This window comes from Peromyscus californicus, unplaced genomic scaffold (assembly GCF_007827085.1).
Source record: "Peromyscus californicus insignis strain IS unplaced genomic scaffold, ASM782708v3 Scaffold_15__1_contigs__length_86483966, whole genome shotgun sequence".
Taxonomy (NCBI): domain Eukaryota; kingdom Metazoa; phylum Chordata; class Mammalia; order Rodentia; family Cricetidae; genus Peromyscus; species Peromyscus californicus.
In genome coordinates, this window is record NW_026294447.1 from 66,205,542 (window position 1) to 66,218,095 (window position 12,554).

A 12,554-nucleotide genomic window follows, 5' to 3' on the forward strand; every position below is an offset into this window, starting at 1 on the left:
GCCGCCTCCAGTTAGTATCCCCGGGTCTCTGGTTTACAGTGTTTGCTATAACGATTTCCTTTTTGGCTGTCCCTGGCTCATCTCTTCTTCTCAGTGTTCTTCTGTGTTGGATATCCCTTTAAGCATCAAGTGCAGTCTTAGCTTGGTCATGGGCTGCCTTAATTTGTGTCATAGTCAATTTTAAAAGATAACTTAGGTGGTGGGTATGGTTCTCTTGGTTGGCAGTTACTCACTTCCATGGCATAAAATGTCCCATGCTCGCCTGGTTTTGAGGGTTGCTGATGAGAGAGGTCTGATGTTACTCTTGCCTTTATTGGTGCCCCACCCCCCCACAACTTCTCATGTTGGTTATTTACTTTGTTGTTGTTTTAAATCTTGAGTATAATATATGTAGAAACATTTATCTTCATGTCAGTTCAATTTGGATTTCTAAATGTTAGGGTTTCTCTTTCCTTGGATTTGGGAAATTTATGTTATTAACTTCATCAACCATTTTCTGTGCCTTCCCTTCTTCCCTGTGGATGGGTCTCTCTCCCTCTCTCCCACCCCCCATGTGTGGGTGTGAGTGTGTGGGGGAATTGGATTTATGGCCTTATGTGTCTTAGGCAAGCACTATACACTGAGTCCCAGCCTTGCCCATGGAGTCTTAAGTCTCATCTCTTGATTGTATCTTAGAGGTCTTTCATGTTGCAATCATGCTTGTTTATTTAATTTCTTCATTGATATCTGAGTGCAGTGTTGCCTCATTCTCCATCCCAGGTTTCTTTCTTCTGCTCAGGTGAGCCTGTGGTTTTGCTTTCGACTGTGTGTCTTATTTGATTCATTGAGTCTTTAATTTCTGTGATTATTTTTCAAGATCTCAGTGTCTTCGCCACATTTCTTCATGAGGCTGCCCTGTTAATCCATACTGCTGATTCTCTCACCCATGATGCCGACTTCCCTCCCGTGTTTCTAGCTTGCCTTCCCAGAGCCTGGATTGGTCTCCTTATGCCATTCGTCTGCTTGTTTAGACTGCCTTTGAGGTTAGTGTTCATTTGGTTGTGAACTTTGGAGCTCGTCATTGGTGCTTTGATAGCACAGGACTTTGAATTCACCGGTTGAGGAGTCACGACCTTTTGGAGGTGTCGTTCGTGTTGCTTGTGTTTGTGTGTTGCGCTTTGTGAATGGGTTGGTGTGGATTTCTCATCTGATTTTATTTGGGGATTTTCATAGTGAGCAGCCCACTTGGGAAGTCTCCACCCCAGCACCACTCAGGAGACAACAGGCTCCAGTGGTAGCAATCATTAAATCGTAAAGACAGACTTCCACTTAAAATCCACGAAAGCCCATTAATGTATCACCGATAACCATACAACAGAAGCAGTCAGAACCGGTAGAGAGTGTGGTATGGGGTTCAGAATTACATAGGGTAAAAGTGGAAGTAGTAAATGAACGTAATAAATACAGGGAAGTAAGGCCCAAGGAAAGGAAGAATAAAGAGAAGTAGAGAATATTATGAAGGAAAAGAGAAAATCAAGAGATTGGAAAAAAAAGTAAGAATCTAAAAATTCCTCATAATGACAAATTTGTCGCCAAAAATTAGGGAAGAATAAGGAGAGAAATAAAAACACGAATACCTTAAAAGAAGTAAGAGAAACTGGGGCTGGGGAGAGATGTCTCATCTGGGAATGGTGCCTTCCATGCCTGTGTGAGGACCTGAGCTCAGAGCCCCAGCATGCATATGAAAGCTGGGGGTAAAATGGGACCGTTTGCTGCACAAGAATGAGGACCTGGGTTTGGATCCCAGGTGTCCCTGTGAAAACTGGGCACTGTGGTGGCCAGTACCTGTAATCTCAGTGCTTAGAGGCGGAGACAGGAGGATTCCTAAGCTCACTGGCCAGCTAGGTTAGCTGGATCAGTGGATTTCAGGTTAAGTGAGAGGCCTTGTCTTAATAAGGTAGACAGGTTGAGGAAGGCACTCCATCTAGCTTCCACATGTACACATGCACTCCGGCACGCGTGGCGAGTTGGGATGTCCCAGCGGAAATACTTTGCTCAGGGTGCCTAGGGTCTTGGGTGCAGCAGTGGTAAAGGCTATGATGCTCGTTCTACCCTAAGTGATCCCGGCAGCCTCAGTGTTATCCTTCTCTTCTGAATCCAAAACAGATCCCCAAAGAAGTCGCTGACATCTTTAATGCCCCCAGTGATGATGAAGAGTTTCTGGGTTTCCAGGATGATGTTCACATGGAAAACCTATCAGAGAGCTGTGATAGTTTGGACTCGCTGGAGTTGCAGAAACAGGTAGGAGTCTTTCTTTTCGAGACAGGCGTGGCCCTCCGGAAGCCTGCAGCATGGTTGGGTGCTCTTTCGTCGTAGTGTAGCCGTAAGTTGGCAATGTCCTGAGTTGGCAATGTCCTGAGTCGTTGGGTCCCCAAATCTGCTGTTACTTTATTTATTATGTACACAGGCCAGAAGAGGGCGCCAGATCTCCCTCAGATGGTTGTGAGCCACCATGTGGTTGCTGGGAATTGAACTCGGGACCTCTGGAAGAGCAGCTCTTCACCGCTGAGCCATCTCTCCAGCCCCTCCCCAGCTGTTATACTGCTGTCTCATCTCGTTTCCTGTCCCCACTACCCAGGAACGGGTGAAACTTCCCGTGTCCGTACACGCCTCCCTTCATTTCTCTGCTCTCCGTCGCTGCCCTCACACTCAGCCCTTCGTGAAATTCTCCTCTCTCCTTGCTGAGAGTAACAGAAGGACTGAGCTCAGGTCAGGCTCTCTCCCTGGGCATGGGTAGAGAGGGAGCGTGGAGCCTAAGCCATCACGTCAGGGCATGTGGGCACGGGAGACATCTGCTGCTTTTGCTGCCATGACTACCACACGCCAGGCCCCAGGGCTGACTCCACCCCTGCAGACCTTTGTTGGCTGTGAGAGTGCCACTCTCACTTTATACGGATACGGAATTTGCTCCAGACTGCAGGGGCTGGTGGAATACAGATGAAGCTCAGGGACACCAAAGACTTAGCCAAGGTCCCACATGGGAAAAAGAGCTGAGCGAGGCCGGCTTTTCCAAATCCAGGCCACCGCTTCCCATCTCCTCCGCCCCGACACTTTATCTTCCCTGTTGTACACAGCACAGATGCTGGCTGACTTCCCTTCCATTAGTTGGTCCTCCCTACTGGAGGGATTCCTTTTCCCTCTGTGATGGAATGTGTGTGTCTGCCTCTGTTGCAAGTTCCTTGAAGGAGGAAATCATACTTGGACGGGGCTTTTTGGCTTCCCTGGCCCTGGTCTTTCGTTCCGCTGACCCTTTGATCTCCGTTCCAGCATGCAGCACTCTGCGTCATCGTGCACAGTAGGCACCCATAGGTGTTTACTGGGTACAGATGGAATATGTCCACCTCACTGGTACACAGGTCATGGCTGTCTAGTCCTTTTCCATGTCACATGAGCTTCAGAATAACACAGTGGACTCTGCTGTCTCCTCCTGCTTAGACTGTTAATCGTGGGAGACACTAGTCACTTGGTATGGCCTTGGCGGTGTAATGAGCATCTTTCAGAGAGTGAGGAGCTGTGTGAGCCTTTCCCCAAGCATGCAGTGAGGCTGTGCAGTGGGGATCAGCCTTGCACAGCCACGTGGAAAACAGTTGTTAAGCCCTTGAGAATAAGCTTGTGGCAAAGTCGTCTTAATCCCATCAGGACCCATCACCTTCACTGGGATAGAAATTGCCAGGAAGGTTGGAAGGTTGGAACTCGCTGCTCTAAGGCTTGTCTCATTCTCTTTCAGGCTCTGTGTAGGATCTTTGGACGTTTATTGAATTTGTGCATTGAGGCCAGTGCCCTGGAAAAACCCCCAGGGGTTAGCCAGATGTTTCCTGCACGGGGCTTGGTGGGTTTCCTTAGCTGTGGTGCACTTGGTTCTTAGTATTTATTGTATTTTATGTGTGGGAGTGTTTCCTTGATGTGTATGTGTGCACCAGTTACAATTGTGTGAGCCCTTACAGCTGGAGTTAGAGGGGGTTCTAAGCCGCCATGTGGGCACTCAGAACCGAATCTGTGTCCTCTGCAAAAACATTAAGAGCTCTTAACCACTGAGCCATCTTTCCAGCCCCACATTTGTTCTTTTATTAATGTTTAACCCTGGCCTAATGCTCACCTGACCCACACACTTGTGGTTCATTTTGTCCTGCTGAGAGAGAGAAAGCATCAACTTGTGCACAGTTTGTGTAACTGACTCTGGGCTCCCTCCCTTAAACACAATTTGAGTTTCTCTTTAAAGAAACTCCTTTTTTTCTTTTCTTTTTCTTTTTTTGCAGCTGCACCACAGCTAACAACAAAGGAAGGAAGTAATTTAGCTCTGAGCAAACCCATTCCAATTACCCATAATAATTCATAGGAGACATTCTTAAGCTTAGAGTGCTGGCTGTAGGCATTTCCTTCTCCACTGCCCTGTAAGTTTTCCTGCTATTATATATTTCTGTTGTATCTGTTTTTTCCCCCCAAAGATATCTGAGTCTGAAGACGTGTGTAATTAAAGCCAGAGAAAGGCAGCAGTGAAATGGTGTCAACCAAGTGTGGTGTTGAGGGGTCGCTGCTTTTTTGGGTTCGGGGACAGGGAACAGAGTCCTGGTGCAGTGTTAGCCTTGCAGGGAGCCGTGTGGGGGTCTCCCTTTGAGTCTGCCATTCTTCCCCTCTTTTTCTTTCAGACACACACTTAGGAGAGCTAGGAAAATGTCTTTGCTCACCCCTTCAGTCTTGCAAGAGGGGATCCCAGGGTGCGAGGGGTGCAGATTTCCATCAGTTCCCCATGTTCCTGTCATTGTAAATGGAGCAAGTCCAATCTCTAGCGATGCACCGGTGAGGGGTGTAGGAGCCTTGGCCCTTTGCTATAGAGAGTGGGTACCACTGCATTTGGAGGGAATAGACGTTCACCCACAGAAGAGTGCTCCAGATGGCCAAAGGGAGTAAAGCTAGCAAGTAGGTGTCCACTTCCCACAAGTTTCTGCGTGAAAGCCAACAACAGCCTGGTTGGCTGGGACAGGAGACTCTGAACTCCATCCACACTTCCCAGTCATAGCACGAGTGACAAAGACACAGTATTGATTGAGATTTCCTTGATATGTCTTCATTTCTATAAGGTTTAGAAAATGTGTGTGCTGTGTGTGTCTATTGTGAGTGTAGTAAAATACTCATCATGTAGAACATATCACTATAACTGCTTTAAGTAGCATTAACCGTGATGTACATTGTCAAGCCGCTGTCCTCACTGTCAGTCCCTAGAACATTCCCATCCAATAGAAAGCCTTGCCCATTAGAAGTAAGTCCCGCCCTGTAACCACTGTCCTTTCCCTTTCTCTTCATGAATGTGTTGTGGCAGTGGTACCTGATTTTGGTTGGAGACAAGGTCTCACTGTGTAGTCCAGGGTGGGAATCCTGCCTCAGCCTTTACCCCAATACCCAGGGAGACCTCCTCCTCCCCAGAGTACTGGGATTCTGGGTCTGTGTCACCATGTCTCGCTTTAATACGTGTTTTTAATTTAGCAGGATGTGTGTTTCCATTCGAAATACCTCACTGAAGAGCTAAAAAGGATTTTCATAGAGGACACAGATTCAGAAATTGAAGATTTTGAAGGATTTACAGAGAGTGAGCTGAACATGAACAGTGACCCAGAGGTAATGGTAGTCCTGTCAACACAAAGGGGTGTGAGCTCTAATGTTCCTAGTCCTGCTTTGAATTATCCTTTTATCCTGACATGTTTTACAAGGGAAAAGATGATATTTTTTTATTTTATTTATTTAATTTTTTTAGTAGTAGAAGCCAAATAATATAAGAATCACTATTCTAGAGCTGGTCCTGCCTGTTCCACAGGTACACTCCTCTGCTAGAGGAAACTGTCCCTCTATCCCTTGGGGGTCAGGAGCATATCCCAGGTGGCCTTCATCGTCGTACCCAGTTTATCTCAGATTCATCGTCAGCTTCCTTTATAAGTCTGTCTTAGGGTCACATGCTTCTTCACACTGTCTCTTATGGGGTGTGAAGTCATATTCTTAGGCTAGAAGCTAACGGGGCAAAGCGGGGTGATAGAGCAAAGCGGGAGAGGCCGATGCTGCCTGGTTTGGATTCTGCTGACTATAAGGATGCCTTGGGCCTATGGGGGGCCTGCACTGTGAAAAGGCTTGAGGATCTCTTTCTTTTATTCCGTGTATTGAGGCCAGTTAGTTTTCACACACTAGCATTTCAGTTGTAGGTTACTTTAAATCACTACCTTGTTAGTGATGGTGGTGGTGGTGTTTTGAGGCAAGATCTCACACCACAGCCCAGGTTGGCCCTAAACACATAGCATTTCCTCTGCATCAGCATATCAGGTACTGGGATTCCAGGCATGTACCACCATGTCAGACCATATTGTTTTGTTGGAATAGTTTTAGGTTTGACCTCTTCTCGAGACCTTTACATGATGGTGATATGGTTGTCACTAAAGTTAGTGTGCTGCTGTCACCACAGTTCACACTTTTGTGAGGCGTTAAACCATGTTTTCATTAATGTGCCCTTTCTGTCCTGGGTTCCAGTCCCAAGAATCACATAGCAGTCAGCCTTTCTTTTTAATTTTTTACATTTATATTCTTAACTGATTCCTAGAAACCAGGTGAGGTAGAAGATTTTAAAAGCCTAAGTGTTTGATGTTAACTGTGAAAGATAGCATGTCTGAAAATGTCCTTCCTTGCTGGTAAGGTGAGGTTAGTGTATGCCTATCCGATGTCATCCGCTCCTGTATGACCTTTGCCACAGAACCTGCAGAAAGACACTCTGTGGTAACGGTGGCTTTCTCTATCCCTCTCCTTCCCTCAGGCATCACTTAGGGCATGTAAGTCCTGGGCATTGGCCACCTCACTGCGTTGTAGCTCAGACACCCCCACTCTGCCCTGGATTTTCCCCCAGGTACTTGAGATTTTCACCAGTAGGACACTTAAGATCTCCCAAAACTTGATGGGTTTCATCTCTGAGTGACTTCTTTAACTACTGTTCTTTAGCTCAGTGACACCTAGTCAGTCAAGGAGTTTGTGTTTCTGAGGAGGGAAAGTAAGTTGCTCCCAAAGGCCCTTTCCCTAGACTCTCCATGCTTCCGTCACAGCTGATAGAACTCAGGGTAGGCCCACTCACAAATGTGATTAGAGAGTGCATTGAGGAAAACGTGGTGTCAGTCAGCGTTCCGTGACTGGAATAAAACACCTGAGAATTAATTTACAGAGGGAAAAGGTTCATCGTGTGTGGCTTTGAGCTGACGAGCATTGTCTGCCACAGCCTGCAGATCTGTCAGCTCACGGTGGCATGGTACAGGGAAGGGAGGACCCATCGTGCCCTGAGGAGGATGCCCCCAACTCACGCTAGTGTCTGGTTGTCAGGCCACCACCAGGATCGACACTTAGTTGCCTTTTCTATCCTGAGTCCACTGTAGTGCAGGAGAGTCAGCTCTTCCACACCTTCGCTCACACGCTCTTGCTGTGTGAGTAGACAGACCCTCAATGCCCCCCCCCTTTTCTCTGTTGATAACGCTTCGGTGGCACACACTATTTTCCTTAGCTGTGCCCTCCATATGTGCCAGCTTGCACCCTGGCTGCGGAGAAGCCCTGTTTCCATCCTGGCTCCCTCATGGCACAGCAGGCATGTCAGTGGGTGTATGGGCGTGTGGTTCTGAAGTAGGTTGCCTGTGCTTTGCTGTGGTCATCAGCGAACTTCACGTGTGTTAAACTGGATCGTTCAGCAGCTGTTAGTGGGAAGGGAATGCTTTTTGCTACAGTATCAGAGTAATTTGTGTGTGTGTGTGTGTGTGTGTGTGTGTGTGTGTGTGTGTGTGTTTGGTGCTGGGGATTGAACCCAGGGCCCCCGTACATGTGTTGATCGTTTCTCTACCACTGACCTGTGTTCCTTCCTAGAATAGTTTTAAACACAGCCGTTTGGTCTAGTTTGGGTAGGTGGTTACAGACCATCCTCATTCTTCGTTCTCTTTGACCCTTAGCTCGTGGAGTCGGAGCTGAGTGACGGTGGCAAGACATCTGTGGTGAGTGAGGAGGAGGAAGAGGAGGAAGAGGAGGAGGCTGTGCCTAGAAGAGGCAGGTCCACGAGAAGCAGTTTTGGTCTTCGAGTAGCCTTTCAGTTCCCCACCAAGAGACTGTCAAAGACACCAGATAAAAACAGCTCTCACTTAGCGGACAGTAAGACTGATTTCGGAAGGGGGAAAAGCTGCAGACAGGCCAAGGAGCGGGAAGACTCTGCCTCTGAGTCTGAGGATGACTCCAGGGCTGAGAGCCGGGAGAATTCGGATGCTCTGCTGAAAAGGGCCATGAACATCAAAGAGAACAAGGCCGTGGTAAGCTCTCCCAGGGCGCTGGGACCAGAGCGCTGCCCCGCTGCTGCAGCTTTTCTCTCTGGAGGGAGGGTGTGCTCTGGGGCGCGTGTGTTTACATGACTAGCCCTGGTTTGGGAATGGAAAGACTCGAGGGCCATTTATCGCCGTTCCGAGGTTGCTGCTGCTCACGGTTGAGCGGGCTTGAGTTCTAAGTTGGCAGAAGCACTGGAGAGGGGAGGGGCTGAGCAGCTGCACTGCCCCCCCAAGACAGAAGAGAAGAGGAGCTGGGTGTCACTGAGCCCAGGGAGAATTGTAATGGGCAGCAGGCAGGTGGCTTTTGTCTAGAGGCCACTCCTTCAGAGACATCACCTGAAGGAAGGAGAAAGGCTGACAGCAGCCTCTGAGGTGTTCTCATTCAGTTATACCTTGGTTAACTCAGCCTACATCTATTTGGGGTTTCTGTATGTGGCCAGTAACTCAACCTAATCACTGAAAGTCATTCTTTTCCTCCTAATTTTATGCTGACAATTTTTTTTAAAAAAAAATCTGCCAGTTGCAATTTTTTACTTTTTCATCTTGATGACTTGGGCGGGGGGGTGGGGGGGGGAGGCGCAGTTTGAGACAGGGTTTCTCTGTGTAGCTCTGGCTGTCCTGGAACTCACTGTGTAGACCAGGCTGACCTTGGAATTCAGAGAGCTGTCTGCCTCTGCCTCCCAAGTACTGGGATTAAAGGTGTAGACTACCACCACCCGGCTTTTTGATGACTTTTTAAAGGCCATCTTAAAAAAAAAAAAAAAGCACAATGTGATCATACTGTATACATAGGCCCATGCCTAATAAGTTAAGAGAACATAGTCCATTATGAGTGAATTTTGTTTTTGGTTTTTAGAGACAAATTTGCTTGACTAAAGGAAATTTTAACACTCCGTCCTTCTGTATCATTTTAGTGAGAACTATGTTATACATGGTTATTCTTAGTGGTGTCATATTTACATGAATCTAAAATTCAAAGTCCTGATTAAATGACTGGCATATTAGTGTCTGTTCCTTGGCGTTGGGTGTTTATCTGGGAATGGTAACTAATTTATGTAAGGAGGTAGGAATTTTTGAGATACATATTCAGGGAGTCTAGACTGGTCACAAACCCCTGATCCTCTTGTATCTGCACCCTGGGCGCTGTATTACAGCATGTGCCTCCACTCAAGCCCCAGCCAGTGAATTGGGAGTTCTGAGACTCGCTGAACTCTTCTTTGAACATGCAGACGTTTGAGTTTCAGCCATGTGAAATGTGTTCCAGACTCACACTGTTAAGATAGTAGCAGAGTCAGGACATGCCAGGACTGTCTTCACTGTGTTCTGTTGTCCACATGTAAGGAGTGGGCATGGCATTGACTCGGGTGAACAATGCGTCACCTTCTTACTCGGGAGGTGAAATCTTACAGTTACTGAGATTCACAGAAGCCAGAGTAGGTAATTGGGAGATGTGAGAGAGGTGTTGGTCCCAGACCTGTCCCCTTGACTGACATCAAATCTCCCTTTCTTTCTGAACCTTAGCTCGCTCAGCTGTTGGCAGAATTGAACTCGGTGCCAGATTTCTTCCCTGTGCGAACCCCGTCCTCGACCTCTGTAAGTGAAACGCCTGACTTCTCAGACGGGTCCTGCCCTGTAGGAACTGGTAGCTTTCTGTGTAAGAGGGACCCAGATGCATCTGTCTGTACCTTGGTTTCAGAAGAGGAGAACAGCCCGACGGGCCTTCTCAGAGGGACAGATCATACGGCGCATGAACCCAACCCGGAGTGCACGGCCCCCAGAGAAGTTTGCTCTGGAGAACTTCACTTTCTCGGCCACCAAGCTCACCGAAGAGCTTTACAGTTTCAGAAGAAGGAAGACAATTAGTGGGGTATTTACTTTAAATGCTGAGAACTTGAGTTTCTACCATGTTCTTGTGAGAGCATGTGTTGAGAAGACCCCAGGGCTGAGCTGCAGATCACATTGAGAGTCCTTGGTGTAAAGTGAGCTGAGGAGCTGGGGTGGTTCAGGAGTAGAGTACTTCCTTGCCAGCTGGCTTTGATCGCCAGCTTTGGCTTGGCACTGTGGAAGGTGAAGCGTTCCTCCTTGCTTGTGTTTTTAGGACTGGCCCCTTTGAGTGCTGTTGGGGAAGAGGGGGAAACTTAAGAGCCTCCCCATATATGGGCTTGGCTGTTCACTATGGTTCACTTCCCTGTCTCCTCAAAGTTTATAGCCCGTGAGTGTGCTGTAGTGCCCTCCAAGGGAGCTTGGGCTGGGACCGGAGCCCACGGAATGACCACACAGACGAGACATGGTCAACCTTGGATCACTAAGCATGTTTAAGATTTTTGTTGTAATTTCCATTGTGGGTCAGGTTCTCCATTCTGTGTGTTGTTTTTTCTTTGCAGGGGAAATGCCAGAAGTATAGACGACGTCACCGAGTATCATCTTGTCGCTCGGTGAAAGACATCACTGACGAAGACTTGGAAAATGTTGCCATAACTGTGCGTGATAAAGTCTACGATAAAGTGCTGGTAAATGACATCTTCAGAAAAATGTGCATGACTGGTTCTTACTGGGAGCCCCCCCCCCCCCCCCCCCACACACACACACACTGCTATTGGAGTCTGACATCAATAATAAACAACCTCAGGCCTTCTGCTCCTGTGTCGCCGTCCAAAGGCTTGCTCTATCTAAGCTGTGTGATCAAGGCAGGCCACCTAGCATAGTGGGCCTACTCAAGGGGGAGGGCTCTTTGGGACATGAGTCCTGGAAGATAAGAATGCTTTTCTAACCCAGTGCTTACCTGTTAAATATTGAGTATATGTGGGGGGCAATATGCCCATAGGATAAAGTAGAATTTCTGGTTGATATGAACTGGGTTAGTTTTTCCCAAACGATGACCTGCAGGGAGGCTTTACATATTCTGTATCATTTTTGTTAGTTCGACACTATTTAAAATAGTAGAATGTCAGTTGAATTGTCAACCTTTCAAAACAAGGTTTTACACCGATGGTTTCTGGGTCTCCGGCAGTAGATTAGAGCCGAATTCATGCTACCTGGGGCTCATGGCTGCTTACATCACCGTCCCCTCCTACTCTCTCTTCTGTTACTGACGTTTCCATTCCTTCTGCGTTTCCTGCTTAGCCTCATCTGACCCAGAACCAAAGTGCTCAAAGTGGAGGTCACCATCGTTTGTCTCAGGAACAGTCCTGCCAGCCTCTGGGCGTGAGCCATGCTCCTGTCCTCTGTCATAGTGTGACGACGTCTGAACGGGTGCCATCATGAATCCCACATCCTCTTCCTTTGCTTTTCCACAGGGTAACACCTGCCATCAATGCCGGCAGAAGACCATTGATACCAAGACGGTGTGTCGGAACCAGAGCTGTGGTGGTGTGCGAGGACAGTTCTGTGGGCCGTGCCTACGCAATCGCTATGGGGAGGATGTGCGGACCGCATTGCTGGATCCGGTAGGAGCAGTGTGTGCGTTTGTTATGGACATACTGACGAAGTGATGCGGGCTAGGGCCTGGGGGCCCTGCGGTGCTCCCTCACTTCACTTTCCCGTCCTACAGCTTAAGACTGTGGGGAAAATGAAGTGCAGTGTTTCCTTCTGGGAAGAGAACCAGGTGACAGACGTAGGGGTTTCTAATGGCCAAGCCAGGGTTTATTTTCCTTCAGCAAAGTGATTTCACATCATCTGTCTTGACCTGTCCAGGGGGTAAGTCACAGTTACCCACTGGCCAGAACTACGCTGAGTGTCTCATACCTGCTGACATCATTTATCACTAATATATTTTGTAACAACAAAAATATATGGCACAATCTGCGTGTGTGTGCACTTGGTTGCAGAGACCAGAGGGCAACCTTAGTTGTCATTATCAAGAACATCATCCAGAGCCTCTCACTAGCTTAGGGTTCAACAGTCAGGCTGGCCAGCCAAAGATCCTCTCGTCTCTGCCTGCCCAGCGCCCCCTGCATATCTGGACAGTTGCACTCAGGCTCTCCCCACCAACTGAGATCTTCTCCCCAGCCCCATTTTACATTTTGAGGTGGGTGTTTAACCTGTCTATGCTTCAGATCCCTATGAGAAATGAAATGTCATTTTCAAACTCTGAAGGCTTATGAATATAATATTGCATTGAACTTGAGCATTGCCATTTTGGGGTCTGTGTTCAACCACCTCAGTGTATGACCTCTTCTGCAGCAGTCACGGATA

The 12,554-nt window shown here is 47.8% G+C and overlaps 1 protein-coding gene across 5 annotated transcripts in view; it reads left to right on the top strand.

Annotated features, from left to right (window-relative positions):
- The window catches only part of Cdca7l (cell division cycle associated 7 like), a 79,445-nt gene that overhangs the window by 25,134 nt on the left and 41,757 nt on the right, over positions 1 to 12,554 (top strand). For 2 of the 5 annotated variants that reach the window (XM_052739196.1, XM_052739198.1), the window contains exons 2-8: positions 2,146 to 2,280; positions 5,521 to 5,652; positions 7,998 to 8,348; positions 9,882 to 9,953; positions 10,057 to 10,227; positions 10,745 to 10,870; positions 11,657 to 11,806. In XM_052739196.1, the coding sequence (XP_052595156.1) occupies positions 2,146 to 2,280; positions 5,521 to 5,652; positions 7,998 to 8,348; positions 9,882 to 9,953; positions 10,057 to 10,227; positions 10,745 to 10,870; positions 11,657 to 11,806 (1,137 nt within the window). The remainder of the gene's footprint in view (positions 1 to 2,145; positions 2,281 to 5,520; positions 5,653 to 7,997; positions 8,349 to 9,881; positions 9,954 to 10,056; positions 10,228 to 10,744; positions 10,871 to 11,656; positions 11,807 to 12,554) is intronic. The other 3 variants (XM_052739197.1, XM_052739199.1, XM_052739200.1) reach the window with 2 other exon arrangements.